Source organism: Oncorhynchus kisutch, linkage group LG29 (genome assembly GCF_002021735.2).
Source record: "Oncorhynchus kisutch isolate 150728-3 linkage group LG29, Okis_V2, whole genome shotgun sequence".
Classification (NCBI taxonomy): Eukaryota; Metazoa; Chordata; class Actinopteri; order Salmoniformes; family Salmonidae; genus Oncorhynchus; species Oncorhynchus kisutch.
In genome coordinates, this window is record NC_034202.2 from 9,241,591 (window position 1) to 9,269,168 (window position 27,578).

Genomic DNA, 27,578 nt, shown 5'->3' on the forward strand with positions numbered 1-27,578 from the left:
CTAGGTGAGAGAGAAAGAGGCAGAGGGAGAAGAGAGAGCTAGGTGAGAGAGAAAGAGTCGGAGGGAGAAGAAAGAGCTAGGTGAGAGAGAAAGAGGCGGAGGGAGAAGAGAGAGCTAGGTGAGAGAGAAAGAGGCGGAGGGAGAAGAGAGAGCTAGGTGAGAGAGAAAGAGGCGGAGAGAGAAGAGAGAGAGGGAGAGAGAAGAGAGAGGGAGAGAGAGAGAGACGGAGGGAGAAGAGAGAGGGAGAGAGAGAGAGAGAGAGAGAGACGGAGGGAGAAGAGAGAGCTAGGTGAGAGAGAAAGAGGCGGAGGGAGAAGAGAGAGCTAGGGGTGAGAGAGAAAGAGGCGGAGGGAGAAGCGAGAGCTAGGTGAGAGAGAAAGAGGTGGAGGGAGAAGAGAGAGCTAGGTGAGAGAGAAAGAGGCGGAGAGAGAAGAGAGAGAGGGAGAGAGAAGAGAGAGGGAGAGAGAGAGAGAGACGGAGGGAGAAGAGAGAGGGAGAGAGAGAGAGAGAGAGAGAGAGAGAGAGACGGAGGGAGAAGAGAGAGGGAGAGAGAGATGGTTAGTCGTCCTCTGTGCAGCCCAGTAGCTCCATCCTCAGTGTGATGCGTCCGTACCAGGACCAGGGGATGAGGCGGAGGAAACGACCATATATGGGCGGCTGGACGGAGTTCTTCCTGTGGGTGTCATTTTCAAGGTTCCCCTGGAACACCTGTCACCCAAGACAACCACGGATACCGTCAGACACACTGCCAACAAGACAACCACAGATACAACTGGAACACCAATAACTGAACCATCACCGTCCCTCACTCTCTGTCTCCTTCTCTTTCTTTCTGTCCCTCTGTCATGTATGTCATGTCTTTTCTGTGTCTCAATCAATCAACAAATCAATCAAACAGTCAATCAATATGATCATGTGTGTCGACCTTGTCCTTGTGTTGTGTTTCGTCCTGGTATGTCGTCCACCTCAGGCCATCGTTGCTGTAGGCTAGTTTGTAGGAGCGCACAAACTGGACACGGCCAAAGTCCTTAGCTCCCTGAGTCACTACACCTGTTACCTTAGTAGGAACCAACAGGTCTACCTGAGAGAGGGAGAGGGAAAGTAGAGAGGAAGTAGAGAGGGAGAGAGGGGAAGTAGAGAGGGAGAGAGGGAGAATGATTTAATTATCCATTCATTAAAATGCATACTCCACTCTGTTTTTGTCTTTCTCCTACTCCTCCCCCTCCCTCTCCCCTACCCCTCCCCTCCATACCTGTATCCACTGGTTTTGGTCATTGGTGGCTGCGGTCCATGCGTTGACCTTGGCCTGGTTGTTCAGTCTGGCTCTGTTCGGGGTCCAGGCCAGCAGACCCATGCCCAGGGTCCGGTACACAGAGGACGAGGTCAGCTGGGAGTCCTGCACCTGACCCCCCTTTAGACCCAGAGGCTCTGAACAGCCTGGGAGACCAGAAACAGAAACACAGAAAAATCCCTAATATACAGGAAGTAGACTAGGTCCAAAAATATTTGCCTATGGTACAGTAAGTGTATAATAAATTTACTGACAGCATCATAATCACTTTACTGACAGCATCATAATCACTTTACTGACAGCATCATAATCACTTTACTGACAGCATCATAATCACTTTACTGACAGCATCATAATGGTTGTGTCAGATAATCTCAATAACAAAGCTGTATATCTGGAAAATCTTGAAAATATACAGTACCAGTCAAAGGTTTGGACACACCTCCTCATTCAAGGGTTTTTCTTCATTGTTTTACTATTTTCTCCATTGTAGAATAATACTAAAGACATCAAAACTATGAAATGACACATATGGAATCATGTAGTAACCAAAAAAGTGTTAAACAAACAAATTACATTTTATATTTGAGACAGCCACCCTTTTTCCTTGATGACAGCTTTGCACACACTTGGCAATCTCTCAACCAGCTTCATGAGGTAGTCACCTGGAATGCATTTCAATTTTGGTGTGCCTTGTTAAAAGTTCATTTAATGTGTTTGAGCCAATCAGTGTTGTGACAAGGTAGGGGTGGTATACAGAAGATGGCCCTATTTGGTAAAATACCAAGTTCATATTATGGAAACAACAGATCAGATCAAATAAGCAAATGAGAGAGAAATGACAGTCCATCATTACTTGAAGACATGAAGGTCAGTCAATCTGGAACATTTCAATAACTTTTTACGTTTTTTCAAGTGCAGTCTCAAAAACCATCAAGCGCTATGATGAAACTGGCTCTCATGAGGACCGTTACAGCAAAGGAAGACCCAGAGTTACCTCTGCTGCAGAGGATAAGTTCATTAGAGTTACCAGCCTCAGAAATTGCAGCCCAAATAAAGGCTTCACAGAGTTCAAGTAACAGACACATCTCAACATCAACTGTTCAGAGGAGACTGCGTGAATCAGGCCTTCATGGTCGAATTGCTGCAAAAAAAACACTACCAAAAGACACCAATAATAAGAAGAGACTTGCTCGGGTCAAGAAACACGAGCAATGGACATTAGACCAGTGGAAATCTGTCATTTGGCCTGATGAGTCAAAATTTGAGATTTTTGGTTCCAACCGCCATGTCTTGTGAGATGCAAAGTAGGTGAACGGATGATCTCTGCATGTGTGGTTCCCACCGTGAAGCATGGAGGAGGAGGTGTGATGATGTGGGGGTGCTTTGCTGGTGACACTGTCCGTGATTTATTTAGATTTCAAGGCACATTTAACCAGCATGGCTACCACAGCATTTTGCAGCGATACGCCATCCAGTCTGGCTTGCGCTTAGTGGGACTATCATTTGTTTTTCAACAGGACAATGACCCAACACACCTCCAGGCTGTGTAAGGGCTATTTGACCAAGAAGGAGAGTGATGGAGTGCGGCATCAGAGGACCTGGCCTCCACAATCACCCAAACTCAACCCAATTGAGATGGTTTGAAATTAGTTGGACCGCAGAGTAAAGGAAAAGCAGCCAACAAGTGCTCAGCATATGTGGGAACTCCGTCAAGACTGTTGGAAAAGCATTCTTCATGAAGCTGGTTGAGAGAATACCAAGAGTGTTCAAAGCTGTCATCATGGAAAAGGGTGGCTACTTTGATGAATCTAAAATGTAAAATATAATTTGATTTGTTTAACACTTGTTTGGTTACTACATGATTCCATATGTGTTATTTCATAGTATTCTACAATATAGAAAATAGTCAAATTTAAATTTAAAAAAACTAGAATGAGTTAGTGTGTCCAAACTTTTGACTGGTACTGTGTGTCAAAACATTGTCATGAAATATTTACTTTATAACCATGTATGACTGCTTTTGAGACATTTGGCATCATGAGGCTTTACAACATTGTAATGAAGGCATTATGAGCAGGGTGCCAAATCAAGTTTATAAAGCATCATTTCTACAGATGATGACGTCACTGACCTGTGAGCTCGCAGCCCATCAGCTCCATGCGCAGCATACAATGGCCCCAGCAAACTTGAGGGTAAACCCGTATGTACTGTGCTTCAATTGGTGAAGAGAAGGTGTTGGCCATGAGAGAACTGCTGTCTGAGTTACCGTGGAATATCTAGAGGAAAACATCAGGTTTTATCAGTCAAAAACATCAGGCTGATTTAGGCGCACCTGCGTAAATGTATTTTCACTCTCACTCTCACTCGCACACACACACGCATGCACGCACACACACACACACACACACACACACACACACACACGCATCACCATGTCCTGTGTGTCTCCTCTGGTTTTCACCATGCTCCAGGTCCTAGCATCGTCGCTGTGGGCGATCTTATAGGACTTCACATACTCTGAGCTGCCCAGCCGCCGAGCACCCTGGGTAATCAGCCCCGTCACACGCATCTGCTCCCGCAGGTTCACCTGGACACAGACATAAGGGGGTCAGAAACAACTAGAGTTTGGTGCAGTAAACACTGGCTACATCTATCTGGCGGACAGCCGGGGTGTGTGAGCGTGTGCTACCTGTATCCAGGGCCAGCGGTCGCTGAGTGCAGGGCTCCAGGCATTAACCATGCCCCTGCGGTGGAGCCGGGCCAGGTCAGGGCTCCAGTGCTGCAAACCAAACATGCCCCGCTGAACAGAGGAGGAGGACAGCTGCCCCTTGGTGATGATACCACCCTCCATGCCCAGAGGACCTGAACACTCTACAGAGTAGAGGGACAGCAGGTACACAGACACACAAGGAAGAAAGAGGAGAGACATAGAGAGAGAGAGAGAGAGAGAGAGAGAGAGAGAGAGAGAGAGAGAGAGAGAGAGAGAGAGAGAGAGAGAGAGAGAGATAATGATTAGTACAATTAGTACATCCATCACAAGCCAAAGCCACAGTAAATGTCCTTCCTTCCTTCCTTTCTTTTTTTTCATTCCTTGCTCAAACATCAGCAGGTACCGAAGACACAGTGATCCTTGTTTCTCCTCTGAAGGACAGCCTCAGCTCTGATCTGGATTGTCCCATGATGGCCCAGATGAATTTCATGTTCCAGGTCAGTTTCATCATTGATTTCAGTCTCTGGCATGCAGTCTCTCAACCTCTCTCCTGGTAAAACTGAGTCATTGCATCTGTGTGTCAGTCCATTTAAAAAATATATATATATTCTGCTAGCCAGTTCATCCTTTTCTTCTTCTCGTCTTTCTGCGTCATTACTTCCACTTATCAGTCCATCATTCTCCATCTCACTGGCTGAGACTTCAGCTTCAAAATGCCATACAAAAACATCCTCATCCTCACAACTCTCCTCTCTTTTCCCACAGCTCCTGTGTGAGTATGTGTGAAAAGAACTGGTTCTGGAGGAGTGTGTGAGGTAGGGGAGAAGGGCATAGGTCTGTGAGTGTGTGTCCGTGGTCCCTGTGTAGGATTGGGGACAAGGGGGTCCGTATCTGGCATTCTCCACCCCCAAAACAGACTCAGGCTGGCTCTGATTGAGAACAGAGAGATTCTGGTACCACGACGCAACAACATCGCTAATGATTAACTACTCATGGTGTGATTGTGATAACATACAGCAACTCAAGTCCTTTTGTTCACCCGATCTAGAATACCTCATAATCGAATGCCGACCGTATTACCTCCCAAGAGAATATTCTTTGGTTATAGTCACAGCCGTGTATATTCCCCCTCAAGCCGATACCACGACGGCCCTCAAAGAACTGCACCGGACTTTATGCAAACTGTAAACCACATATCCTGAATCCCTGCATTTATTGTAGCTGGGGATTTTAACAAAGTAAATTTGAGGAAAAAGTTACTGAAGTTCTATCAACACATTGACTGTAGTACTCGCGCTGCTAAAACACCCGACCACTGCTACTCCAACTTCCGGGATGCCCCTCCCCAGCCCTCCCTTTGGCAAATCTGATCACAACTCCATTTTGCTCCTCCCTTCCTATAGGCCAAAACTCAAACAGGAAGTACCCGTGCTAAGCACTATTCAATGCTGGTCTGACCAATTGGAATACACGCTTCAAGATTGTTTTGATCAGGTGGACTGGGATATGTTCCAGATAGCCTCCGAGAACAACATAGACAAATACACTGATACTGTGTGTATAGGAAGTGTATAGGAGATATTGTACCCACTGTGACTATTTAAACCTACCCTAACGGGAAACCGTGGATACATGGCAGCATTCACGCAAAACTGAAAATGCAATCCGTCGCATTTAACTGTGGCAAGGTGGCAAGGGAATATGGCCGAATACAAACAGTGTAGTTATTCCCTCCGTAAGGCAATCAAAGAGGAGTCGCAATTCAACGGCTCAGACAGTGGCAGGGTCTACAGACAATCATGGACTACAAAGGGAAAACCAGCCACGTCGTGGACACCGACGTCTGGCTGCCGGACAAGCTAAACACCTTCTTCGCCCGCTTTGAGGATAACACAGTCCCACTGATGCTGCCCGCTACCAAGGACTGTGGGCTTTCCTTCTATCTGGCCGACGTGAGTAAGACATTTAAGCGTGTTATACTTCGCAAGGCTGCCGACCCAGCCGCGTCCAGCTGGCTGGATTGTTTACAGACATATTCAATCTCTCCCTATTCCAGTCTGTTGTCCCCACATACATCAAGATGTCCACCTTTGGTCCTGTACCCAATTTGCTTATCGCCCCAATATATTCACAGAAGATGCAATCGCCATCTGGACAAGAGGAATACCTATGTAAGAATGCTGTCCATTGACTATAGCTCAGCATTCAACACCATAGTACCCTCCAAGCTCATCATTAAGCTTGAGGCCCTGGGTCTGAACCCCGCCCTGTGCAACTGGGTCCTGGACTTCCTGATGGGCCGCCCCCAGGTGGTGAAGGTAGGAAACAACATCTCCACGTCGCTGATCCTCAACACTGGGGCCCCACAAGGATGCGTGCTCAGCCCCCTCTTGTACTCTCTATTCAGCCATGACTGTGTGGCCATGCACGCCTCCAACTCAATCATCAAGTTTGCAGACAACACAACAGTAGTAGGCCTGATTACCAACAATGATGTGACAGCCTACAGGGAAGAGGTAAGGGCCCTGGGAGTGTGGTGCCAGGAAAATAACCTCTCGCCCAACGTCAACAAAACTAAGGAGCTAATTGTGGACTTCAGGAAACAGCAGAGGGAGCCCCCCTATCCACATCAATGAGACAGCAATGGAAAGATGGAAAGCATCAAGTTCTCAGCGTATACATCACTGACAAACTGAAATGGTCCACCCACACAGACAGTGTGGTGAAGAAGGCGCAACAGTGCTTTTTCAAACTCAGGAGGCTGAAGAAATTTGGCTTGGCACCTAAACCCCTCACCAAATGTTACAGAATCACAATTGAGAGCATCCTGTCAGACTGTATCACCACCTGGTATGGCAACTGCACCGCCCGCAATGACAGGGTTCTCCAGAGGGGGGTGCGGCCCATCCAACACATCACCGGGGGCAATCTACCCGCCCTGCAGGACACCTACAGCACCAGATGTCACAGGAAGGGAAAAATATCATCAAGGACAACAACCAACCGAGCTGTTCACCCCGCCATCATCCAGAAGGCGAGGTCAGTACAGGTGCAACTTGAAACTTGAAATCACTGGCCACTTTAATAATGGAACACTACCCACTTTAATAATGTTTACATATTTCATTACTCATCTAATATGTATCGACTCTATTCCATCCTATCCTACTGTATCTTAGTCTATGCTGCTCTGAAATTGCTCATCAAAATATTTATATATTCTTAATTCCATTCCTTTACTTTAGATTGTGTGTATTGTTAGATATTACTGCACTGTTGGAACTAGAAACACAAGCATTTCGCTACACCCGCAATAACCTCTGCCCTAACAAGTGTATGTGACAAATACAATTTGATTAGATTTTTAATGATGCTACACCAGGACAGCACAGAGTGCTTAAATAAATAGGTCACAGACACACACACACACACACACACACACACACACACACACACACACACACACACACACACACACACACACACACACACACACACACACACACACACACACAGAAGCGCACAGAAGCGCACTAAAAGGGAAAACAGCAAGAGAGCATATGACACCAATACCTACCTAATTCAATTGTGTGTTCATGTAAGCGTTGGACATCAAGACCTCTTAAAATATTTGTCCTCTGATGACTCGCAAGTAAACAGTTACACAAGTCCACACTCACTGTGCTGGCAGGTCCTGCCTGTGTATTCTCCAGGACACACACACGTGTAGTTGGCCTCCCGGTCTGTACACACACCTCCGTTCCTGCACGGCCCACTCTCACACTCATTCACATCTGAAACACAAACACAGACCAGGGAAGAACTGTTTCATACATTTATGGGACTATCAGGTTGCAGATACTTCATGTAAAAAGGGGAATGTTTCATACAGGAACAGGACTGCCAACTTTTGAAGGCAGTTTGGAGTGAGATTTGCTATGATCATTTCATTGCTTTCAAATCTAATCTCCTTATTTCTATGTATTTTAGCTGTAGTTAACCAAGGTGAGGAATAAAACATCTTACCACAGGCCAGGTGTTTGCTAGATGCTTCGAACACGAAATGAACACTCAAAATGACTTTGTTACTTCGAGATTTTGGGCGGATGAAATGAAAGGATGCTAATATTTTTTTCAGGTGGTTTGACACTTAATTCAGACAGCAATAAAAGGAGATGGGGCGACAGGCAAATGGGAGAAACAGTGGGAAGGTTGGAAGCAGGGATTGATCCCGGTACTCAAGTGAAAGTTGGATGCAACATGTCGGGGAGTGTCAACACTACAACAAGACTCTGCAAAGGAAATAGTCATATTAATGTTTTTCTATTTCATTTTATTTCACCTTTATTTAAGAGAACAACAATTTCACCTTTATTTAACCAGGTAGGCCAGTTGAGAACAAGTTCTCATTTACAATTTAATAATTAAACACTGGAGTGATAGATGTGCAGAAGACGCATGTGCAAGTAGAGATACTGGGGTGCAAAGGAGAAAAAAATAACAATATCGGGATGAGGTAGTTGGATGGGCTATTTACAGATGGGCTGTGTACAGGTGCAATGATCTGTGAGCTGCTCTGACAGCTGATGCTTAAAGTTAGAGAGGGAGATATGAGTCTCCAGTTTCAGTGATTTTTGCAATTTGTTCCAGTCATTGGCAGCAGAGAACTGGAAGGAAAGGCGGCCAAAGGAGGAATTAGCTTTGGGGGTGACCAGTGAAATATACCTGCGGGAGCACGTGCTATGGATGGGTGCTGCTATGGTGACCAGTGAGCTGAGATAAGGTGGGGCTTTTACCTAGCAAAGACTTACAGATGACCTGGAGCCAGTGGGTTTGGCGACGAATATGAAGCGAGGGCCAGCCAACGAGAGCATACAGGTTGCAGTGGTGAGTAGTATATGGGGCTTGGTGACAAAATGGATGGCACTGTGATAGACTGCATCCAATTTGCTGAGTAGAGTGTTGGAGGCTATTTTGTAAATTACATCGCCAAAGTCACGAATCGGTAGGATAGTCAGTTTTACAAGGGTATGTTTGGCAGCATGAGTGAAGGATGCTTTGTTGCGAAATAGGAAGCCGATTCTAGATTTAATTTTGGATTGGAGATGCTTAATGTGAGTCTGGAAGGAGAGTTTATAGTCTAACCAGACACCTAGGTATTTGTAGTTGTCCACATATTCTAAGTGCGGGGAGGTGCGGGCAGCGATCGGTTGAAGAGCATGCATTTAGTTTTACTAAGTTGGAGGCCACGGAGAGTTGTATGGCATTGAAGCTTGACTGGAGGTTAGTTAACACAGTGTCCAAAGAAGGGCCAGAAGTATACAGAATGGTGTTGTCTGCATAGAGGTGGAACAGAGAATCACCCGCAGCAAGATCGACATCATTGATGTAGACAGAGAAAAGAGTCGGCCCAAGAATTGAACCCTGTGGCACCCCTATAGAGACTGCCAGAGGTCCGGACAACAGGCCCTCCAATTTGACACACTGAACTCTATCAGAGAAGCAGTTGGTGAACCAGGCGAGGCAGTCGTTTGAGAAACCAAGGCTGTTGAGTCTGCCGATAAGAATGTGGTGATTGACAGAGTCGAAAGCCTTGGCCAGGTCGATGAATACGGCTGCACAGTATTGTCTTTTATCGATGGCGGTTATGATATCGTTTAGGACCTTGAGTGTGGCTGAGGTGCACCCATGACCAGCTCGGAAACCAGATTGCATAGCGGAGAAGGTCCGGTGGGATTCGAAATGGCTTTCGAAGACCTTAGAAAGGCAGGGTAGGATAAATATAGGTCTGTAACAGTTTGGGTCTAGATTGACCGCGGCAGCTTTCCAATCTTTGGGGATCTCAGATGGTATGAAAGAGAGGTTGAACAGGCTAGTAATAGTGGTTGCAACATTTGCGGGGGATCATTTTAGAAAGAGAGGTTCCAGATTGATTTTACAACTCTTTCAGAACATCAGCTATCTGGATTTGGGTGAAGGAGAAATGGGGAGGCTTGGGCAAGTTGCTGTGGGAGGTGCAAGGCTGTTGACCGGGATAGGGGTAGCCAGGTGGAAAGCAAGGCTTATTGAAATTCTCAATTATCGCGGATTTATCAGTGGTGGCACTGTTTCCTAGCCTCAGTGCAGTGGGCAGCTGGGAGGAGGTGTTTTTATTCTCCATGGACTTTACAGTGTCCCAGAACTTTTTGGAGTTAGTGCTACAGGATGCAAATTTCTTTTTGAAAAAGCTAGCCTTTGCTTTCCTAACTGCCTGTGTATATTGGTTCCTAACTCCCCTGAAAAGTTGCATTTCACGGGGGCTATTCAATGCTAATGCAGTACACCACCAGATGTTTTTGTGCTGGTCAAGGGCAGTCAGGTCTGGAGTGAACCAAGGGCTATATTTGTTCCCGGTTCTAATTTTTTTGAATGGGGCATGCTTATTTAAGATGGTGAGGAAAGCACTTTTAAAGAATAACCAGGTTTCCTCTACTGATGGAATGAGGCCAATATCCTTCCAGGATACCCGGCCAGGTCGATTAGAAAGGCCTGCTCGCTGAAGTGTTTTAGGGAGCGTTTGACAGTGATGAGGGGAGGTTGTTTGACAGCAGACCCATAGCGGACGCAGGTAATGAGGCAGTGATCGCTGAGATCCTGGTTGAAGACAGCAGAGGTGTATTTAGAGGGCAGGTTGGTCAGGATGATATCTATGAGGGTGCCCGTGTTTACGGATTTTGGGGTTGTACCTGGTACTGTAGGTTCATTGATAATTGGTGTGAGATTGAGGGCATCTAGCTTAGATTATAGGACGGCTGGGATGTTAAGCATGTCCCAGTTTAGGTTGATGGCACTGGGTAACCAAATCATCGATTGCAGTCTCCTTGTCCATAGATTGTTTTCAAGGTAAGGACACAAACATTTTGTAATTTGGGTGAACTCTTTAAAATAGTGCTGGAAGAATATTGCGCTTGTCCTCCCCCTGATCTATGTTTCCCAAGTTCTGCCTGTTTGAAAATGTTCTTATTATAACAATTAATTTCTCAAAACCTTCAGGAAAAATCAAATGAATATCTCAATATTCAGGTGGTTTATGCCTACCAGTTGAAGACCCTTGCAATCGTCTGACTCTACATAGACAAAATATGATGCGTTTGTAAGTTGTGAATCGCCCTACTATCTTAGCCTAGCACGTGCACGTGTACTAAAATGTCAACAATTATATTTGAGGCCTGGAGCATTCAATATCCAGTTCTTATTTGCATGCCTTATTCAAAAGCGTCCATGAATGACTGCCAAAAAAAAACATAGCCTCATATTATCCATTTTCAAAAACACAAGTAGGCATATCGGATTTCAAATATGTGATTACAATGGCAAGATTGGGAAGAAGAGGAATAATACAATACGTTTGGGGAATAACAGTGGTGTTCTTGGGAAGAAGAGGAATAATACAATAAGATTTGGGAATAACAGTGGTGTTCTTGGGAAGAAGAGGAATAATACAATACGTTTGGGGAATAACAGTGGTGTTCTTGGGAAGAAGAGGAATAATACAATAAGTTTGGGGAATAACAGTGGTGTTCTTGGGAAGAAGAGGAATAATACAATACGTTTGGGGAATAACAGTGGTGTTCTTGGGAAGAAGAGGAATAATACAATACGTTTGGGGAATAACAGTGGTGTTCTTGGGAAGAAGAGGAATAATACAATACGTTTGGGGAATAACAGTGGTGTTCTTGGGAAGAAGAGGAATAATACAATAAGATTTGGGAATAACAGTGGTGTTCTTGGGAAGAAGAGGAATAATACAATAAGTTTGGGGAATAACAGTGGTGTTCTTGGGAAGAAGAGGAATAATACTATACGTTTGGGGAATAACAGTGGTGTTCTTGGGAAGAAGAGGAATAATACAATACGTTTGGGGAATAACAGTGGTGTTATTGGGAAGAAGAGGAATAATACAATAAGTTTGGGGAATAACAGTGGTGTTCTTGGGAAGAAGAGGAATAATACAATACGTTTGGGGAATAACAGTGGTGTTCTTGGGAAGAAGAGGAATAATACAATACGTTTGGGGAATAACAGTGGTGTTCTTGGGAAGAAGAGGAATAATACAATACGTTTGGGGAATAACAGTGGTGTTCTTGGGAAGAAGAGGAATAATACAATACGTTTGGGGAATAACAGTGGTGTTCTTGGGAAGAAGAGGAATAATACAATACGTTTGGGGAATAACAGTGGTGTTCTTGGGAAGAAGAGGAATAATACAATACGTTTGGGGAATAACAGTGGTGTTCTTGGGAAGAAGAGGAATAATACAATACGTTTGGGGAATAACAGTGGTGTTCTTGGGAAGAAGAGGAATAATACAATACGTTTGGGGAATAACAGTGGTGTTCTTGGGAAGAAGAGGAATAATACAATACGTTTGGGGAATAACAGTGGTGTTCTTGGGAAGAAGAGGAATAATACAATACGTTTGGGGAATAACAGTGGTGTTCTTGGGAAGAAGAGGAATAATACAATACGTTTAGGGAATAACAGTGGTGTTCTTGGGAAGAAGAGGAATAATACAATACGTTTGGGGAATAACAGTGGTGTTCTTGGGAAGAAGAGGAATAATACAATACGTTTGGGGAATAACAGTGGTGTTCTTGGGAAGAAGAGGAATAATACAATACGTTTGGGGAATAACAGTGGTGTTCTTGGGAAGAAGAGGAATAATACAATACGTTTGGGGAATAACAGTGGTGTTCTTGGGAAGAAGAGGAATAATACAATACGTTTGGGGAATAACAGTGGTGTTCTTGGGAAGAAGAGGAATAATACAATACGTTTGGGGAATAACAGTGGTGTTCTTGTGAAGAAGAGGAATAATACAATAAGTTTGGGGAATAACAGTGGTGTTCTTGGGAAGAAGAGGAATAATACAATACGTTTGGGGAATAACAGTGGTGTTCTTGGGAAGAAGAGGAATAATACAATACGTTTGGGGAATAACAGTGGTGTTCTTGGGAAGAAGAGGAATAATACAATACGTTTGGGGAATAACAGTGGTGTTCTTGGGAAGAAGAGGAATAATACAATACGTTTGGGGAATAACAGTGGTGTTCTTGGGAAGAAGAGGAATAATACAATACGTTTGGGGAATAACAGTGGTGTTCTTGGGAAGAAGAGGAATAATACAATAAGTTTGGGGAATAACAGTGGTGTTCTTGGGAAGAAGAGGAATAATACAATACGTTTGGGGAATAACAGTGGTGTTCTTGGGAAGAAGAGGAATAATACAATACGTTTGGGGAATAACAGTGGTGTTCTTGGGAAGAAGAGGAATAATACAATACGTTTGGGGAATAACAGTGGTGTTCTTGGGAAGAAGAGGAATAATACAATACGTTTGGGGAATAACAGTGGTGTTCTTGGGAAGAAGAGGAATAATACAATACGTTTGGGGAATAACAGTGGTGTTCTTGTGAAGAAGAGGAATAATACAATAAGTTTGGGGAATAACAGTGGTGTTCTTGGGAAGAAGAGGAATAATACAATACGTTTGGGGAATAACAGTGGTGTTCTTGGGAAGAAGAGGAATAATACAATACGTTTGGGGAATAACAGTGGTGTTCTTGGGAAGAAGAGGAATAATACAATACGTTTGGGGAATAACAGTGGTGTTCTTGGGAAGAAGAGGAATAATACAATACGTTTGGGGAATAACAGTGGTGTTCTTGGGAAGAAGAGGAATAATACAATACGTTTGGGGAATAACAGTGGTGTTCTTGGGAAGAAGAGGAATAATACAATACGTTTGGGGAATAACAGTGGTGTTCTTGGGAAGAAGAGGAATAATACAATACGTTTGGGGAATAACAGTGGTGTTCTTGGGAAGAAGAGGAATAATACAATACGTTTGGGGAATAACAGTGGTGTTCTTGGGAAGAAGAGGAATAATACAATACGTTTGGGGAATAACAGTGGTGTTCTTGGGAAGAAGAGGAATAATACAATACGTTTGGGGAATAACAGTGGTGTTCTTGCTGACAGGCACAGTTCTTCTTCTTATTGTATTATTATTATTTGTACATTTATTGTTCCCCTCTACAATCAAACGTACACTTTTGAGTTCACAGTCTGTTATTTTCAGAGTTTCAGGTTCCCCTACCAAACTCTGCCGCTAAAACATACTTTAGGTCTGTATGCTGCTTTTTCGTTGCCGCAGCCTAAACGCCAATCACCAAAGGAGAAGCCTAAGGCAAGTATGGATTATTGACCTCAGTACGTGGTGTCAAAAGGTTGCATTCAGCAATAGGGACGGGAGTAACAGCAACCATTTTGTTTTTTCAACATTGTATTTAAAACAGCCCCTCCATGCTGCTCTTTTTACAGTTTTATAAACTCAGCGGAGAACGTTCTTTCTCTACTCGGCTCCCCTCCTAATTATGAGGGACGTTTCTTTAAAATGCGCGTCCAATTCCCTCGATCCCTTCCATAAATAAACCAATCGTATGCTTCAATGTGCCGCGGTTCACAGGGCTGTGGTAAAACTGGACAATGGTAGAGGTTCTGTTAGTGATGTTAAATTGCAAGCGCAGAAGCGATGAATTCAATTTAAACGTTAAAGCACTGGACTAATTACATAAACAAATAGAGTGCTTTTCACGGAGTGAGATATACAGTGCATTCGGAAAGTATTCAGACCCCTTGACTTAAAGGACTTTTTGTTTTTTATTTCTATAAATTTGCACAATATTTCTAAAAACCTGTTTTCGCTTTGTCATTATGGGGTATTGTGTGTAGATTGAGGAAGAAAAGTTTTTATTGAATCAATTTTAGATTAAGGCTGTAACGTAACAAAATGGGAAAAAGTCAAGGGGTCTGAATACTTTCCGAATGCACTGTAAGAGTTGTGGAGTGAGCATGAGAAGAAGGCCTAATAATGCATGTGTCTCACGGCCAATGCGTGAGAGTTGGAAGCTCTGCAGGTCAGCCATTTTGGTCAAAAAGTTGGTCAACAGTGATGTGATAAGATATTGTGTAAAAAATATATATTTGAAGAATTTGTCTGCACTGTATGTTTGTTTGCTTGCTAGCCAGGCAATTTTAGAGGAATGATTACAGAAATGTTTCAAATTAACTGCCAATATGCCAACATTCCATTCAAACAATTAATCCACAGCCATACATTGTCTGAAATCAGTTGATGATAGGATTTAGACAAGTTGTAAATGCAACAAGTACTGATATTGTAACATATAATTGCACTCACAGCTTTCCAAGAAAACAAAAATTGAGACATTTAGGGTCTGTTTAAATATATTTTAGAGGCTATTTATACAGACAATTTGTATAAAACTTATATAAACTGTATTTATAATGATATGACAATATTTTAGGTTAACAATACTTCTATTACACAATTTGTGATATATCATATGCCTTACTTTTATTTTCCTGCATAAGTAAAATCAGGATTATGCTTCTACTGCCATTCATTCCAATTTGAATGGTTTGGAATTCTCCCTGACCAATATGGCTGCCATTTTCACCCCATTCTGGAACTTTGAGGTTTAATGACATACCTACTCTAGTAATTTCATAGGATCTCTATGGGTATGACTCGCTATAATTTAGTACAGAAGGCTTCCGTGGGTGATTTAATCAATTCTGAGAGGGAAATTCCTCGAAATGTGGAACATTTATCACATGTACAATTATATGATCCTAACTTGGCGCTTGAGACTAATCTTATCAGTTGACCTAATTTTACACTGTCTGTTTGGGTCTGTCACCAAGAACAACACCTAGTATTTATATACAAGACCCCCTGGAGAACTACAAGAGTATATGACCTCACTGTGCACACATACAGAGTAGATATCATTGTTGGTATTGCCCAAATAAAAAAAGCTATAGTATACTATAGTATAGTATTCACTGTAGTGTTTTTCAGACTTTACTGTAGTATTCACATTAGTATACTGTAGTATTAACAGTTAGCTATAGTATAAATACTGTAGCAAAAGAAAACTGTAGTATATAGTGCCTTAACTTTAGCTAGCTAGCTAACAAACTAGAAACAAACCAAAACATTGTAGTTGCCTGGTTTGCTAAATTGACATATACTGAATTTATTTTTTAAACTGATGGGTTTATTGGTGTTAAAATACACTAGTTATGCTATTTTGGACCACCCGTCTGCTGATGTCATGCAGCCTGTCGTTTTTGTGTTCATAACGACAATGACAAGTTTGATGTCGGACGACAATAGAATTTTCATGATGTCACAGCGACAACAGTCTACAGACATGTCGATAGACATGGTATAAACCAGACTTTAGTCTTGAAACCTTTGGTTGTTTAGTACACTAGCGTACTCACTCTGTTTAGCACATGGCCTCACATGTGAATCCTTAAAGAGATGGGTGGGGCTAAGGCTTAAGAGGGCGTGAACGATGCTGAATTGGGTGTAGACAAAGAAAACCTCTCCAGTAGGTGTACCAAAACATTCAAGGGGCATTTTCTCCAAAGTGGGGTTATTAACTTTCAAAGCAGAATTACTTTCCCATTGTTCCTCAACTGTAGTGTAATATGTACCATTTTCTAGGTCTCTATCCAATGTAAAAAACACTATTTAAAATGTTGCTACACGAGACCGAATCGAAATGATTGGTCACCTATAGTAATAAATGTAGTGTTTTTGCGGATTGTAGTGTACTTTAGTATTTAATGTAGTGTTTTTGCAGACGGTAGATGGCTGTAGTATTCACTTGTGTTTTTTTCAGACATAACTAAAATATTGACTTTAGTGTTTTTGTTTCGTTATCTTTGGCATTTCCTCCTTGTGAAAACCTACTGGAAAAATACTAAAAGAGCACATTTTCCATAACCTGTACAGTATGTAGGAAGGAAGGAAGGAAGGAAGGAAGGAAGGAAGGAAGGAAGGATGGACCAGGGTCTGACCAGAGAGTTCATAGTTTCTGCTCATTTCTATAGCCTGTAGGGAACATAATATGGTCTATACTTGGCATGTAGGTTTCTCACTTATGGGTAGCACAAATTGGGATATGGGGGAGGGGAATGGGCAAGGCATGTGCAAATTAAATACAGTTAAAAAACTGTAGTGTTTTTCCGGGACTGTAGTGTTTATGCGGACATTACAATAGTATTTACTAAAGTGGATAATACTGTAGTATTAACAGTAGTATTCCTCACTATACTGCAACATTCTATAATAAGCACTACATATAATTGAGGGGTATTACAGTGTTTAGTATAGTATTCTACAGTACATGACAGTTTACTACAGAATTCTATATTAATTACTGCAGAATTCTATAGTAAACTCCAGTATTTGTTCATGTGGGTGGTACTACATTGTTGAGTGTGTGTGTGTGTGTGTGTGTGTGTGTGTGTGTGTGTGTGTGTGTGTGTGTGTGTGTGTGTGTGTGTGTGTGTGTGTGTGTGTGTGTGTGTGTGTGTGTGCGTGTTCACCACGTGTAAGCTGTCATAACTCATCACACCCATGAAAGCGTGAGGATGTGTGTATGACTTCATCAGCATAACTCCCACTGAGTGACCTCATTAAGAATGGTCGGATTAAGCCACTCCCTCCAGCCGGGAGGCCTGAGACCCTCTCAGTCGTTAGACAAGCTGTCCCCCCGGGTTAGTGTGTGTGTGTGCCTGTGTGTGTGTATGTGTGTGTGTGGGTGCGTATGTGTCTTACTGTGTTGGCAGTGGGCTCCAGAGTAGCCAGGGGAGCAGTGACAGTGGTACCCCAGGAAGGCATCACCTCGTTGGGCATTAGTGGTCTCACACACACCCCCATGGTGGCATGGATTGGGCTGGCACAGACCTGGACACAAAAACCTATTGGGATCAATTGGTTTTCTACACTAAGCACAAGTAAAAGACAACATAGAGTGTTGGGCCAGTAACCGAAAGGTTGCTGGTTCGAACACACGAGACGAGAAGGTAAAAACAAAAACAAAACTGCCGATGTGCCCTTGAGCAAAGCACTTAACCCTAATTTGCTACAGGAGCGCAAACTACTACTATGGCTGACCCTGTAAAACAACACATTTCACTGCACCTATCTGGTGTATATGACAATACAACATATTTATTTATATTCACTGTCTGTCCCAAGATAAGCACAGGGATATAGGTCAGATTAGTTATATTAAACCTGCTAATATTACCCTGCTAGCCTTATGGGAGGCTCACCATCAGGTTAGCAGGCTACGCTCACACATCCATGGACACGTACGTGTGTGTGTATGTGTGTGATTAGCTATGACAGGCACATCACAAAATAAAGCCTGCCCTCATTATGGTGTTACTACAGCAGCTAGTATGAACTAATGAGGGATTATCTAAAACACCACACACACACACACACACACACACACACACACACACACACACACTAACACACACACACACACACACACACACACACACACACACACACACACACACACACACACACACACACACACACACACACACACACACACACACACACACACACACACACACACACACACAGTGGTCACTGTCAGTAGCTGTGTTGCATTAATATAAAGCTTAGTGATGTCTGTGCACTTCATGTAGGTGTCATAGGATCAAACAGGCCATCAATCATAAACGGAGTGAATTGATTACACCTATCCAATCATTTGAGATCTGTGAGGGGACATGGGGGCTAGAGGCTATTTGGGATCAGGCTTCTCTTACCTGCTGTAATCAGCTCCTCCCAGTCTGGCGTGGCTGTAGAAAGAAAGAGATCAATTTGTTGTGGTGATAATGTGTTCCCTAATCATGCGCTGACACAGTTGATTACTTGAATTATTGATCCCAAAGTCCTCCTGTGCTTACATAAGAGTAGCGCCTCCTCTGACTGGGGGGTGAAACAGTCTGCATCACCCTCACATGACACAGGTTCACATTCATCCCCTGAGAGAGAGAGAGAGAGAGAGAGAGAGAGAGAGAGAGAGAGAGAGAGAGAGAGAGAGAGAGTGAGAGAGAGAGACAGAGACAGAGAGAGAGAGTAGCTGTCAGATCTTCTTAGCAACACCCCAATGAGAGAGACACAGAGCCCCAAGGGGACAGGCATCACACACTGTATTTACATATCACACACACACATCTTCATGCAGAATTTCCACTTGAAATTCTCTGAACAACTAAGTTCAGATATGGCTTTGATAGGCTAAGTTACATCACATCAACAACACAACAACAACAAAAAACAACAACACGAGCGTATTAAGATACACGCAGTTATTTATTCTAGAGAATATCCTCCGCGAGTTCCCCCAAAGTATCAACGGCATCTGCGGCCGCACCTCACTCCTTAATAAGAAAACTACGCACTAACATTCACCCCTTCATTTAATAGGGATGACGACACCGTTGTTTGTTTACATTCGCCAGTATCCCCATGCACTCACCGTTCACCTGCGGAGGCACAGCCGCACCGAGGCACAGCACCGCGAGGGACAATAGCAGGTGCATCTCCGAGTTACTGCTTTCCCCCGCGGTCAAAACCAAAACAAAGGGCAGAAAACTTATCTTCTTTCTCTCGTCTCCTCTCCTCCGCCTTCGCTGCAGAGGCCGCTGTGATGATAATGATGATGATGCTGATGATGTTGGCGACTCCTCCTCACAAGCTGTCTGTCAATCAGTTTACCCGGAGATGCGAGTTTTGTTGCGCAGATAAATAGGCAGACAGACAAAAACCAAAGGGATCCTGAGGTTGAGCGCTACCACCTCTTCTCTTTCTCTGGTTCGCTGCACCGCAGTGATGCTGCGCAGTATCTCACCTCGGCTGCTTGACCGCTACAATCAGTAGCTATAATTGACTAACCTGAAGTTGTGGTTTAGCCATCACAATAATCTCCTGATGATTGAAATGGATGTATAACCTCATTATAATAATCAATGTTAACAAAATAGGCCACATATATAATAGCACTCGTTTCCCAGGATAAAGCTCGTATTCAGTACACTCTTCGGGAAAAAAAGGGTTCCCGAAAGAGTTCATTCGGCTAAAACGACCCTTTTTGGTTCCAGATTAGAATCCTTTGAATTCACATAACGAGGCACTCGTGAAAAGTGGAGTTCTCTCAAAGGGTTCTACCTGGAACCCGAAAGGGTCCAACCTGCAACCACAAATGGTTATAGAAAGTGTTCCTCTGTGGGGGCAGCCAAATAACCATTTAATATCGATAGCAAAAACATTTCGAATAGTGTAGGCTAGCCTATGGGAAAACACAGAGCTGGCTGCATGCATATTTTTTGATGACATCATACCAATAAGGCCAGAATGGTCCCATGAAGAGGAGATAAGATGTTTTGCCCATCGGGGACCAAATGGAGGAAGTTCAGCTGGGTTGTATGTGTGTGATGGACAGTGTCTGGATAACTGTTTTCCTGTCCCAGAACGCTGAGTGTACGTACGGACACGACACAGAGAAACCAGTGGGAGTTGTGCTTATGCGAAGCAGAACTTGGTTCTGAATGCAGCATCTGTGCAGGGGATAGGGGGTAGGGGTGGTGGTGGGATGGGTGGGTTAGGGGGTAGGAGTGTTGGGATGCGGGGGAGGACGTAGCGGCAAGGTGCGATCGGGTTAGAGTGTGGGCCAAGTTGTTGGCTTTTTAGGCCATGATTAAAGCACCGGGAGGCTGTTTGACTTGGCTGGAGGGGCTTGTGCCTGTTCATCAATGGGTTCATTGGTGCCAACGCTTCACTCGGAGAGGGGGAGGCAAGGGAGAGAGATGGAGGGAGAAGAGAGAGGGGGAGGTAGAGTTACTAAATGACCCCATGTGAATAATCTTTTTCCCTCTCCTGCCAAATAGGTGATCTGACCTTGTATTGCACTACAGCAGTCACACAAGCTAGTGTATCCGTCAATGACGATCAGTCTTAGGATGTACTCATGTTCAAGGTCTGAAGTCGTGTGCCGTTCTTAGGGTTTTGTCTCCATCTGCTGGTCAGAGTGAGAACCATCCCCTACGCTGATATGGGATTGGGCAACAGTTTCCTCTGACAGGTCTGACATTGGAGTGAAACTCAGATCCAGTACCAATACTTTACATCCAGATGTTTTATTAAATGAATGAATTATGTTCAATTCAAATTTCAAAGGTTTAAGACCACCGATTTCCACTGTCCTGCTGCTGGTTTAAATGTTTCCGTGGCACTTCATTTCTGTATTGATGATGGTGATTGGCTGGAGAGAGCACACAGGTTTACCAAGTAGAAAGCATCCCCAGGTTGAGCTTCCTGTCCCCGAATGTGGGTCCATTTGTACCTTAATATTTTAGAATAATGACAACACAACTGTATTTGTCCACATGTCACAGCGAACAAGAGAAACGTGTCTTCTACAGGTTTACCAAGTAGAAAGCATCCCCAGGTTGAGCTTCCTGTCCCCGAATGTGGGTCCATTTGTACCTTAATATTTTAGAATAATGACAACACAACTGTATTTGTCCACATGTCACAGCGAACAAGAGAAACGTGTCTTCTACAGGTTTACCAAGTAGAAAGCATCCCCAGGTTGAGCTTCCTGTCCCCGAATGTGGGTCCATTTGTACCTTAATATTTTAGAATAATGACAACACAACTGTATTTGTCCACATGTCACAGCGAACAACAGAAACGTGTCTTCTATGGGTCAAGCTGTAGTGCATCTCCACTGGATGGGAAGCATGTTGTGGGGTTAAGGGCCTTGCCCAACAGTAGGGAGATGTCTTGGGGATGTGAACCCAGTAGCCCTCCAGTTGCCAGATCATTTCTGCCCTCCCCAGCGCCCATCCCGGGCTTTATCTCAGCTCCTGGATCCCAAAGCCTTCTCCATTCACTTCAACCAGGGGGTAGATCTTCTCTCTCTCTCTCAGAGAAGTCAGTGAAAGTGTAGATGTAGAGCCCTGGACTTGTAAAAGGAGACCCACCTCTCCTCAACCTCCACATACACCCAATACTCTGAGGTATAAGGGCATGCTGAAAAAACAAAACATTTTAGACACCAGTAAGTAAACCTTCTCTGGAGAGTACGTTTCAATATCTTTCCTTTGAGCAGACTCTCTGGCCACCCCTACAACCGGAGTTTGTTCACCTCCACCTGCCAGAGGTGTCGTCAGGACACCCCCTGAATCTCATGAAATCTCTGTGGATTATCAGGGACACTCGTCTCATCTCCTGGTTTCACTGTCCTCCCATCGTCAGGCAACATCAAACTACAGTGAACTGTATGACGGTCCAGAGTCACATCAGCTGTTGAGAGTAAAGAGACAAAAAATGTCGGGAAATGTTATCAATGTCAAAAATAGCCCTATCTGTAAAAGTCTGTCATTTCAAAATGACGTCAAGTACATTGAGATGAGACAAATCACTTTCTTTGCAAAAAATAAATAAAAAGGAAATGTATCTTCCGGCTTTGAACCAGATCGTTACAAAGTGGAACTGGGGCATGATTCCATCGGTGTGATTAACAACATATCTGTACTGTACCTGCATGAGGAATGACTGTTTCCTCGCTGGGTTCTCTCTCTCTCTCTCTGTCTCTCTCTGTCTCTCTCTCTCTCTCTCTCTCTGTCTCTCTGTCTCTCTCTCTGTCTCTCTCTCTCTCTCTCTCTCCATAGACGGCACACACTCGGGCTCTGCAGGACGCGCGTGTGTGTGTGTGGTTGTTTTTTGGAGCCAACACGCTCATCCCCGTCTGTTAGCAGCCAGGCCCACTCCTCCTGTCCTTTCTATTTGTCCTCCGGTCTGTAGCAGAGCATAGGACGTCCCTCTACAGCTTCATAAAGGCTACCGGTCATCGCCAGGTCAGACTGTCTGAGTTGCTGTCTGCTGACAGAACTATGGGATGCCCAGGCCAAGACCCCTGACACATTCTCTGTCACAGTGATGGCACTGAACTCACCAACTCTTACCCTGTCCACTGCTACATGTCTACATGTCTGTCTTCCCCATTATCTCTGGTCTCCAAGTATCTCCACTTTCCCTACACAGGGAAATAGATCAGCTCTGACAGTGTGTCCAGTCTTTGACTGTGTTACGATCAGAGTGATGCTGCTCTGCTGTGTCTGTCATCTGAACAGGGTCAGGCGTTTGAAAAAAGGCTCATAGTCAGAGTCCACTAACCTGTGTCCCTGGTAGAGATGGATGGAGGCTCTGAAGTGGATTGAACAAGTGACATCAATAAGGAATCACCTGTATTCACCTGGTCAGTCTATATCACGGAAAAAGCTATATTTTGTACACTCAGTGTCTACCAGGAACCAGACAGGCCAGATTGTCACACACGACAAACTCTTCAGTTTGGTTTATAGATTGTTTTACCAAAGGAGGCTGGTGGGAGGAGCTATAGGAGGGCAGGCTCATTGTAGTGGCTGGAATGGAATCAATGGAACGGCATCAAACATATGGACTCTGTTCCATTCAAGCCACTCCAGCCATTACAATGAGCCTGTCCTCCTATAACTCCTCCCACCAGCCTCCTCTGACCCTATATCATTTAGGCTAAAACAGTATGGACTCTGTTCCATTCAAGCCACTCCAGCCATTACAATGAGCCTGTCCTCCTATAACTCCTCCCACCAGCCTCCTCTGACCCTATATAATTTAGTCTTCCAGTGTATTTATATGTCTAAAAGACTTGACTTAAAGTTTGGTCCTTCTCTAGAACCAGTTTATATGTTTATATGTCTTTATTTGGTCCTTCTCTAGAACCAGTTTCACTTGACAGGACAAGTTTATGAAACACCTTTGTGTACCCAGTGATAAAGTATTAGAAATAGTTATTGACCTTAGTTTTACCTTTCACCACAAGTCAAATGGATAAGTAACTAAACAGAGAGAGAGAGAGAGAGAGAGAGAGAGACAGAGACAGAGAGAGAGAGAGACAGAGACAGAGAGACAGAGAGAGAGAGAGAGAGAGATGGACAGAGAGACAGAGAGAGAGAGACAGAGACACAGAGAGAGAGAGAGACGGAGAGAGAGACAGAGAGAGACAGAAACAGAGACAGAGACACAGAGAGACAGAGAGAGACAGAGAGTCAGAGACAGAGAGACAGAGACAGAGAGACAGAGAGAGACAGAGAGAGAGAGAGAGAGAGGGAGGAGAGAAACAGAGAGGAGAATGTGGCCAAAGCGGAGGAACAGAAACAGGAGTCACACAAACCACACAGAGACGTGTTTAAAAGTAAAGAGCCTGTATATTTACTGAGTTTGACTGCAAAATACCATTTAATTCATCGCCCGTGCGGGAAAATACATGTTTACTTCTGTCGGCTAAGAAGTACAGACATTTGCTCCCTTCCTTTAGTGAGAAACATGTTGTCTTCAAGTGGCGACAAAGGCCTGCTTCTGCCGCTTGGAGCCTTGTCGCGCCCAAACCTTCCCCTCAGAAAGACGTCCATGTCTGGATTAGGAGGCCTTAACGACACACACTCCCTGAGTGCACTACCCAAGGCCATGCAGTTGTATAAAGTCAATTTAAAAGAACAGAATCCAACATAGAGCATTATAGCCAGATCATCCGAGGACCCTAACATAGATACAGAAGGACATTATTGAGATGTAAAGTCCTAATTCTTTCACAAAGCATTAACATTCTATGGTTAAAAAGTGGGTTTTGCATGGAGTAGACCTATTGTTCATTTAATAGAATTTACACAACATTCTCAGAATCCCACTCGAAACCAACATGCTATGAAAATGTGTGGGGTACATTTGAGGTACAATGACAGATTTGAGCAGTACAGGCAAATCATTCTAATATCGAAGACAAAGAAAAGGAAAACAGTAGCTCTGATGAGTTAGGTGAAGGGGATAGCATCAGGCTGTCGGTTAGTCTATAACCCATTGTGGGGCTCCGCCCTCTTGTAGTCTACTGACATCAGTCAGTATCGTATTGTATTGCAACCTGGCAAAATGGAACAAATGTGACTTTCAAAGTCAGAAGTTATGCTTCTAGGTGAAGTTATGCTTCTAGGTGAAGTTATGCTTCTAGGTGGCTTTCCTATGTGTTTTTTGTGATAATATCTGACAGGAGGAGAGGCAGCAGTTCAGCCATTTCTCTGTCGATACACGGACTCTGCAGCCTTAGATTAGATCTTCCAGACGCCGATTGAGGCCTGGATTAACACACACCTTTAATGGAGATTCTCCATTTAGCGTTTTTAGTCCAAGGGATTGATCTGGGTGTCGAAGCAACCCTTCCTAAAGAATGTGTTATCAGGCTAACATAACATCGTTGGCAGGTTGAGAAGGTTTAACTAAACATTTCCCTGAATGTTCGAGATGGATAGAAAATATGTCCACCTACACACAGCTACATAATAACCCCCGCTGTGAAGAAAAACAAGGTTTGATCTAGATTTGAACAATGTTGTCATTATTTTTTAAATAGAACTATAGGCATCCGTAATGTCACAGACGTTTTAAAAAATATTCGTACAATTATTTTATAGAATTAGGTAAGGAATATACTTTTAAAAAAACAGGAGACTATAAAGAGGAAACCACTGGTATGTGCAGCAAAGCATCTTATAATATGGCTTTAGGAGTTCTGTCTGTCTAAACTCACACCCCTTCCTCCCCGTGGCTTTGCCTCGCCGGCTGCTAAAACAGGCAAGGCTATCTCACACACTCTCTCTCTCTCACACACACACACGCACACGCCCACGCACACACACACCCCTTCCTCCCCGTGGCTTTGCCTCGCCGGCTGCTAAAACAGGCAAGGCTATCTCACACACTCTCTCTCTCTCACACACACACGCACACGCCCACGCACACACACACACACACCCCTTCCTCCCCGTGGCTTTGCCTCGCCGGCTGCTAAAACAGGCAAGGCTATCTCACACACTCTCTCTCTCTCACACACACACACACACGCGCACACACACACACTGGCTCAATCTCAATTGACTAAACGAAGCATTTCTTATACAATGCAAACTGTATTGTATATCTGGATGAGTAACACCGTACTGTATACGATCCAGATTATATTGGCCAGCATATGGCTCTTAAAAAGTATTTTGACTGAATTGAACTATGATTCCTACGCTTCTTCACTTCAAGTGAGATATTCTAGTTGTCCCGGGTTCCAGCCGTAGAATTTGAATATTAGAATGACTTCTTATTCTTTTTGTTCCAGCTCTGTGCAACCTGTTGCATAATGGCTTCCTCCCTGTCTCTCTTCCTCTCTCCCCCTATCCCTCTCCTCTCGCTGTCTCTTTCTCCCTCTGTCGCTCTCTTCTTTTCTGTCTCTCTTTCACTTCCATCTGTCCCCCCCCCCCCTCACTCCATCTCTCTCTTTCTTCCTGCCTTTGTCACTCTGTCCCGTTCTCTCTCTTTCTCTGCCTCTCCTCCCTCGTTATATACATGAATACGTTGAACCTGCAACATGCACGAGTTGTAGTGAACACTGTCTGTCTGCTAGTCAGCCAGCTGCAGACTGGGCCTAGGTAGTACATGGCACACACACACACACACACACACCAGTGTGCACACACTCACACACGTAGACACTCATCCACACGCACACAAATCCACCGTGACGTGTCCACTCCTCAGTGCCTGTCCTTGTGTCTCCTAGTATATTACTGAACTCACCAGTAGCTTGGCCATACAGAGTACCAGACATCTTCAACCTTTTCTTAGTTAGTTTACATAGTGTACATATTCATTGACTTATTCCCTCCCTCACAAACACACAACGCAAGAAATTGCAACCCCCCCACCCTCCCACACAGACTCCCCCCACTCCATATCAACCCTCACTCCTTGCATGTCACTGCCGTCTCAAGTAAGTCCCTATGTCCCATGCGGTGGCACTACTTTTGGCCAAAGGTAGCGCACTACATGGGCAATAGAGCACCATTTGAGACACAGTTTATGTCTCTATTATAACCCCCCCCACACACACACACACACACACACTCCTGTATATAATGTCCCTGTTATAGTGTAACACTCTCACTCTGCACAAGAAGAATATAGGCCAAATCTGAAATCACACCCTATTCTCTATAAAGTGCACTACTTTTTGGCAAGAGCACTATGTAGGGAACAGGGTGCTGTTTTGGACACAGGATTAATAATAGTCAGGGAAACACTAAAGGTAACTCTACACAAGCCCCCCCACCTCGGTGAATCATCAGGGGCGGGCCTTATCATGTAGCCCAGCCTTCTGATAGGCGCATGCGTTTGACGGACGGGCTGTGGCGTTCATCCTGATTGGACATCGGGCGCAGCAGGAAGTTGTCGTTTCCGCGGTGATCCTCGCGGTCGCTGCCGTCGTATGAGCTCCCACAGCTGGATAGGCTGTCGCCAGGAGACCGCCCTGCCTCGGCTGGGCCTTGATTTGTTAGGTAGCCCTGGGGCACGGCCCCCATCCCTCCGCTGACAAATCCGATGCCTCGATCTCTGGGCGGGGAGGCGGGCTCTGACTTGATGTGAAGGTTCTGATGGACATTCTGGAGGTTGAGGTTGGAGTTCTGACAAAGGTTTCTGGTGGAGGAGAGGAGCGATAGTGGTTAGAAAGAGGGAGAGGAACTACCCAAGCACCAGCACAC

At 44.2% G+C, this 27,578-nt stretch overlaps 2 protein-coding genes and 1 non-coding gene across 5 annotated transcripts in view; all 3 read right to left on the bottom strand.

Annotated features, from left to right (window-relative positions):
* Positions 1–460: 460 nt before the first annotated feature.
* edil3b (EGF-like repeats and discoidin I-like domains 3b) lies at positions 461–19,802 on the bottom strand. The gene is made up of 11 exons (XM_020465216.2): positions 19,433–19,802; positions 18,858–18,935; positions 18,717–18,749; positions 17,704–17,832; positions 7,685–7,798; positions 3,984–4,165; positions 3,726–3,881; positions 3,426–3,570; positions 1,253–1,437; positions 926–1,081; positions 461–708 (listed from the first exon to the last, which is right to left on the bottom strand). The coding sequence occupies exons 1-11, from the start codon at positions 19,494–19,496 to the stop codon at positions 559–561; spliced, it is 1,392 nt and encodes a 463-aa protein (XP_020320805.2). The 5' UTR covers positions 19,497–19,802; the 3' UTR covers positions 461–558.
* On the bottom strand, positions 16,805–16,859 carry LOC116358333 (U7 small nuclear RNA). The gene has a single exon (XR_004206232.1). It is a non-coding gene; the product is annotated as a U7 small nuclear RNA (small nuclear RNA).
* Positions 19,803–24,186: 4,384 nt separating the features above from the next.
* Positions 24,187–27,578, bottom strand: part of mef2ca (myocyte enhancer factor 2ca) — a 30,568-nt gene continuing 27,176 nt past the window's right edge. For all 3 annotated transcript variants that reach the window (XM_031808906.1, XM_020465439.2, XM_031808905.1), the window contains exon 9: positions 24,187–27,513. In XM_031808906.1, the coding sequence (XP_031664766.1) occupies positions 27,177–27,513 (337 nt within the window). In that variant the 3' untranslated portion in view covers positions 24,187–27,176. The remainder of the gene's footprint in view (positions 27,514–27,578) is intronic.

Bases quoted from the DNA above. Each gene is read 5' to 3' on its own strand.
- edil3b (XM_020465216.2), bottom strand. From the start codon at position 19,496: ATGCACCTGCTATTGTCCCTCGCGGTGCTGTGCCTCGGTGCGGCTGTG. The intron at 7,799-17,703 runs GTAAGACACATA...TTTGTGTTTCAG, and splicing joins TGGAGCCCACTGCCAACACA to ATGTGAATGAGTGTGAGAGT. The intron at 3,571-3,725 runs GTGATGCGTGTG...GTTTTCCTCTAG, and splicing joins GAGGAGACACACAGGACATG to ATATTCCACGGTAACTCAGA.